Source organism: Lycium ferocissimum, chromosome 7 (assembly GCF_029784015.1).
Source record: "Lycium ferocissimum isolate CSIRO_LF1 chromosome 7, AGI_CSIRO_Lferr_CH_V1, whole genome shotgun sequence".
In the NCBI taxonomy this organism is placed as follows: Eukaryota; Viridiplantae; Streptophyta; class Magnoliopsida; order Solanales; family Solanaceae; genus Lycium; species Lycium ferocissimum.
Genome location: NC_081348.1, coordinates 43,256,165 through 43,262,307, shown reverse-complemented (window position 1 = coordinate 43,262,307; position 6,143 = coordinate 43,256,165). Strand labels below are relative to the sequence as shown.

At 39.3% G+C, this 6,143-nt stretch overlaps 1 protein-coding gene across 1 annotated transcript; it reads right to left on the bottom strand.

Moving 5' to 3' along the window:
* Positions 1-553: 553 nt before the first annotated feature.
* LOC132065233 (glutamate receptor 3.2-like) lies at positions 554-4,976 on the bottom strand. Its single transcript, XM_059458520.1, has 6 exons — positions 3,860-4,976; positions 2,440-3,782; positions 2,083-2,360; positions 1,829-1,860; positions 1,336-1,730; positions 554-1,193 (listed from the first exon to the last, which is right to left on the bottom strand). Exons 1-6 carry the CDS (start codon positions 4,107-4,109, stop codon positions 783-785), a joined length of 2,709 nt encoding a protein of 902 aa, XP_059314503.1. The 5' UTR covers positions 4,110-4,976; the 3' UTR covers positions 554-782.
* Between the last annotated feature and the right edge of the window lie 1,167 nt (positions 4,977-6,143).

The window sequence follows — 6,143 nt, the reverse complement described above, 5'->3', positions numbered from 1 at the left end:
ACAAGCATTTTCAACAAGATGATTTTTAACCATCTCCTTAAATTTGTGCAACAACTCAAGGTACCTAGAGCTGGAATGCTGATTAGGGTTGTTGTCATGTGTGTGTATGAGAGAGAGGGGTGAAGAATTCCAATGTCGTGGTGTTCGTCTCCTAACTCTGAAGGGTATGGATTCTGCGCTTGCTAAAGCTGCCAGTAAGTGGCCCATAAATTTTCCTCTGTTAAATATAACTTCTTCCGCCAGTTTCCTTACGTTGGAAATCAAATGGTGACCCAAAAATACATTTTGGATAACATTCGTTGTTAAGTGTCAGATTGAGAGGATAAGGTACCATTTGGATAAAAGAAGTGTCATCAAAAGGAACAAAACTCTTAAGGAAAACCAAAATGTGTTCAACTAACATGATGAAGCAGCTTGATTCAGTAATTAGCCTTTTGGCAACCCCATGGGTGTGACAATTTGGCCCATACACGATATTACATTCTCTATCTCTGTCTCTTCAGCAAACATCATTCAACAAATTCATCCATATTCTTCTGGAGTTGTACATCAATAGCCCAAAACACAACATCTCATTCCTTATTCTTGTGGAGATGTACATCAATAGCACTTTAACATCGTATTGTATTACACTACTATAAGTTAATGCTTAATTCTTGAACACTAGATGCTCTCTACACTGTTGTTACGTGATAAAAAAACTGAATGTACAAGAATGGAAATGAAAACGGTTCCGAGTCTCTCTTTTGGAAAATGATCATCATTTCAAGCTTCGATTGGCATTAGCTAATGGAAGGGTTTTCTATTTCCATCCGCTTTCTTTTCAACCTATTTGCAGATATCTCTGCCTTCTCATCCACAAAAGATATGAATTTCTTAAGCCGGACAGAATGTGATATTCTAGTTCCAGTAGAAGTACAACGCCGCGTTAATTCAGGAAAATGTCGTTTGAACTGGCACAACATGACGCAGAAATATACAAGCAGAGCGAAACAGCAAGTAACTCCACAAATGAGGAATAAACCCCAAAAGCTCTTCAACTGAAGCTGCTCTGAGTCTACCGCAGAGCTCTGCCCCCCACAAACTTTTCTGTTTAACCACTTCTCGCGAATCTTCTCTAGCTCTCCATTCTCAGATAATTGCAAGATTGCCGTTGACATGTCAACTGCTAAGGGGGAATCTCTCGGAAATGCCTATAATTTAATTGGATCAAGCTATCAGCTTATGTTACATGACTAACTTTTTAGATAAGTCATTTCACTCATTTTGCAACTCATGTCCATTTATTACCTAGCTATACGTGTTAGTAAAATATATGAGTAAGGAAATACTTACAAATCCCCACCCACTTCTGGTAAACTCTGGGCCAACTTTTTGGAACCCGCAGTAAGTTGCTAAAAACTCATCCACATATGGACGTTCATCGACCACAGCAGCAACTCTTCCTTGTTCAAGGGCATCAGCATATTCTTCTGGTGATCCAAGAGGAACAAGCCTAGACTTTGCAATGTTGACTTCTTCAAACAAGTAGTTCTCAGCAAAAGAGCCTACCTGGTACCCGATTGCGTCATTGCTTGTTACCAATGATTCAATTCCTTGGATAGATGAGGAGAGCTGTTGAACTGTTAGAAACGATGTCAAGCTTGCGGTATAGCTCGATGTAACTATCAACATTACGAATAACCATATAAGCAGTACAATTCGACCCAATGTGCTCACTGTGTCTTCTCCTGAAAGGTTTTTACAACTGACCGATTATGCCAAAGTTAACACTGCGTAAATACAATTATGATCTTGACTTTTGGAAAAGGAGAAACTAGATACTTACTTGGGGCTCCAAAAATCGTTGAGAAGCTAAACCTGCAAGCGAAATATAGCATACAAGAAGATGAGTTCAAATCCTAAAGAGCAAGATGCAAATTATGAGGTTCGAACCTGAAGGAAATGCAAGAAATCAATTCAAAAACTGCTTTCTATATATAGCTTCTTGCGCAGCTTTGTAGGATCCTACTACTTAGATTGTTGCATTAACTTCCCACTAAGTACTTGGAAGGCTAACCGGAAGGCATCCAATTGACTCACCATAAAATTGTGACCACCTGTTTCCTGGGTGGGCCACGAAATTCATCATTAAATTTGTGCTCTAGTATCCACACTACGGTTCCCACAACAAGGCAAAAAGCGGCTATGACTCCCCACGTCAGGGGAGTAAATGGCCGCAGGAAAGCCCAAGCAATCGATCTCATCTTCTTCACAGGTACCACCACCACTAACCCTGATTCTATGTATGGTTGAGTAAAATCCAAAACCTTCGTGCGGTTTGTTACAATTGTAATGTCACCCACTGCAGCATCAAATACCTATTACGGAATAAGAAAAACAATGTTACACTGACTGTTAAAGTAGCATGAATATACTTGCAATGACATTGACACCCACATCTGCTGTGATCATGTTTACTAACTGAGTGTAGCTTGGGTTTTTGTGTCCATCACCGAACAAGATGAATTTATGAGGCACAGGATATGAAAGACACTTCAAGGCTGCAAGGAAGACATCTATGCAGTATCCACGGACTACTCCAGTACCTTCCTCTTCCGAAACAAATGCTTTGTAGCCAACTCTCCTCGGGACTCCAATCGTTAATGACCCCCCATTGTCTGGAAATACCCATCCACGCGGTCTTTTTGTAGTTTTCCCTGGCCATATAACCTGATGCAACCGTTGAGTTGAACTTGACCTGTTAGCTGGTTTGGCATAAAGAGACTCTGGAGGCACAACAGATAGCCCAGAGTAGTTACACCAGTATCCTATTTGCCTTAGCAATCCTTTGCCAACTACATTGAGAATATCAAATGAGGGACGGAGCATGGATCTATCTGGGTTAAATGCAATTGGACCACTTACCCCACTCATATTAGTCTTTAATATGTTACTAAGCAGTTGCTCTCCACCATCGAATATGCTAAGAGCAGCAAGATTCATTGCCTCTCCAGAAAAACTATTCAAATTGGAATCATTTGAGTAGGTGATCTTGCCTCCATGATCGAAAAACTCTTTGACTGCATAGGCAATCATCCAAACAGTATCATAGGCGTACAGACCATAAACATTCAAAGCGATGGAGCCATTACTCAACTTGTTCCACCTTGATTGAAAAGCCCTCTTCTTTGGGGAATCTGGCGTATGGGAGCGAAGGGTGAGAACACCTTGTACAGAGCTAGCCACCTTTGGCGGAACTGAAGTTGAATCGAGAGTACTGGAAAGCCATGAAGTAGCTATCCAAACATACCCACTAGTCATCATGCCAAGCTCCTGGGCAATCTCAAAGACCTTGAGACCTGTTATGGATAATGTATGTAGAACAATAACTCGAGATTCCATTGATTTGACCTTAGCCAACTCGGCCATGATCAGGTCACGAGTAGACATAGGTTCAGGCGGAAGTATTGCCTTGTAAGATATCTTACAGCGCCTAGCATCGAGTCTATCACCTAGAGCGGTAATACTATTTCGACCTTGATCATCATCCGAGAAAATAGCAACAACCTCTCTGTATTGGAAATAACTAATCATATCGGCTATGGCAGTCATTAGAAGAAGATCATTGGGAGCCGTCTGAATGAAATAAGGGTACTGAAGAGGTGAGAGTGTTGGGTCCAATGCTGTGAAAGATAGGAGGGGCACATGGAGTTCGTTCACAAGGTGAGAGAGTACATGGGCCATTACAGAACTTTGAGGGCCAATTACAGCTACGGTATCGGTCTCCATGAATTGTAATGCTGGGCAGAGATAAGAAGAGTGAGAGATCATAAAGAAGAATTGCATCTGTGAAAAGATAAAGAGTAAATATATATACCTCCAATGATTCCTAGGAATCCGCTGAAGTTTGAATCATGCAGGGTGAGAGCAAGTTTTCTTCCGCCGAGAAGAGAAGGATCAGAATTGACGTCTTGAACAGCAGCTTCCATGGCAATTCTGGCAACTTTGCCATTGGTGGTACCAAACGAAAAGATGGCTCCAATGTTCACCTCATCAGTTTGTCTCTGCTGTCCTGAAGATTGTCCAATAAAGCAGATGAATAGAAGCACGAACCAGTTTAAATTCATGATGACGCCTCCAGTTCCAAACCAGCAAAATCGTAGGAGGATATCAACCCCTTGGTAACTGTAGAAGTAGATTACCAACAAAACCAGATGCAAATAAACAATGAGAGAGATATAATAAGGTAGCGACGGAGCAGAAGCAGAAGCAGTCTAAAGGGATGGACAGGAAGAATTTTTCAAGTCTGAGCTCTTGAAAGCTAATTCGTCATGATAGAAAAACAAAAGGAGACAGCTGCAGAGACAATTTGAATCTTGTAGCACGTTTTAAAGTTTACAAACTCCCAGAGAGGAAACATACAGGACAAGAAATATCCTTTTGGAAAAGAGGAGGAGGAGAAGAGGAAGTAGTGATACTAGATCATGTGGTCTTAGTAAAGTATAGGGTGGTAGCCAGAGAAAGCGAAGTTTAATCTTTTTTCTCAAGGAGGATATCACGAGGTATAGACAGTTCCCTCAAGTAAAAGAAAAGCCAAAGAAACTGGTAATGGGAAATTGTGGAGCACACCAAAATGGCCAACTACCCGGATTAATAAAAAAGTAGTAGTAGAACATACCTACTGCAGATGCATTATCCTTAATTAGGGATTAAAAAAGAAAAATAAACCAAAAGGATGGGTGGATGGACGGTGGGCCAGTATGATAGTATTTGGGATTATGATGTGAGGAGAATGAGAATACTTGAGTATAAAGTAACTTAAGGATAGGACTAATAGCTAGCTTGTCATTCTAGGATTACTCATTAATATAAATATGCTATTTGCTCGGTTGGACAACCACTCCACTTTCCCCTCATAAAACATAAAACTATAAGGTGAAGGGAAGATGTCTGTCGGGGACCGCTTGTGCTGTGGTGCGTATTCGGCAAAAAGCATAAACCAGATTAATGACATAGCTATGATTCCTCACCACTTCCGTGGAAGGCAACAAGAATGCTAGATTTGCTAGAGTAGGATATAATTGTTATTATTAATACTACCGCCACAGGGCCTGGATTCGAAATTCGGAAGTCTAAATTTGATGTTGCTGCGCATATCTTGGTGCAGCATTTCTCTTTGGAGCTTTGTTGTATGGATAGTTGCCTTTCCTTGATACCGTGCTTCCTTTAAAATTAGATTGGTTGAAATCAGGGTGGGCTTATATTCTTTTCCTTTTCTTCTGAAAGTTACACACACACATGGAATAAACAGATAAAATCTGACCATAAAGTCGGCCCTAATTGTCAAAGCAGCACAAGCGAGAGGAGAGGGGACCGGAGGTCCATTCTTATTCTACTGCCAAGGCATCTAAGAGACTTCCATTGTTCAATAACTACTTGTTTCATTTGTAAAAGTGGTGCTAATATAGTAATATAAGATATTTGTCCAAATTTTGGATGCCAATTTGAGTGTTCATAAAAGTATCATGCATCTGGTTACAGCTATTGGCAAAAGTATTCTCTGGGTGTTGTAATCTTCGCTTAATGTGGACTAGTGATGCCTCTACTTTAGTCCTATTGTATGATGAGATCTACTTCTTGCTTTATTACCTTCTCTTTAATATAATGATCATATTAACTTATCTACAAAGTAAAGTTAAAGAAAACCAATATACAATTATAGACAATGATAGCGCACATACGAAATTGATAACTACACAATAAAAACTTAATCACACTCGATGTTTATACAAAATTAATATACTTTATTCTATCATAGTTAAGTAATAAATAAGGTAAAAACGCACATCAATTAATCACAATAGGTAACAAAATAACGTGAAGAAGACACATGGTCGTATCATCAATGATCTGATGTAAAAAATAAGTTTTTTATTATACTTATCCCATTTTAGTGATCAAAATGTTTGAATTGCTTAGTAAATATTGATCATATTTACCCCATCCTAGGGCATCATTGTTGATAAAGTTACTTTTAACATTTTTTTTAAAAAGTACTTTTAACATTACGTGTGAGTGAAAAGATTTAAAGGGAAAAAAGAATGAGATGAGAATAACAATTATACTTTCTTTAGTTGTACTTGTTTGATATTTAGAAAATT

Coding starts and splice junctions, on each gene's coding strand:
- LOC132065233 (XM_059458520.1), bottom strand. CDS start 4,109: ATGAATTTAAACTGGTTCGTGCTTCTATTCATCTGCTTTATTGGACAA. Junction 2,361..2,439: donor TAAACATGATCACAGCAGAT/GTGGGTGTCAAT, acceptor ATTCCGTAATAG/GTATTTGATGCTGCAGTGGG. Junction 1,861..2,082: donor CAGGTGGTCACAATTTTATG/GTGAGTCAATTG, acceptor TTTCGCTTGCAG/GTTTAGCTTCTCAACGATTT.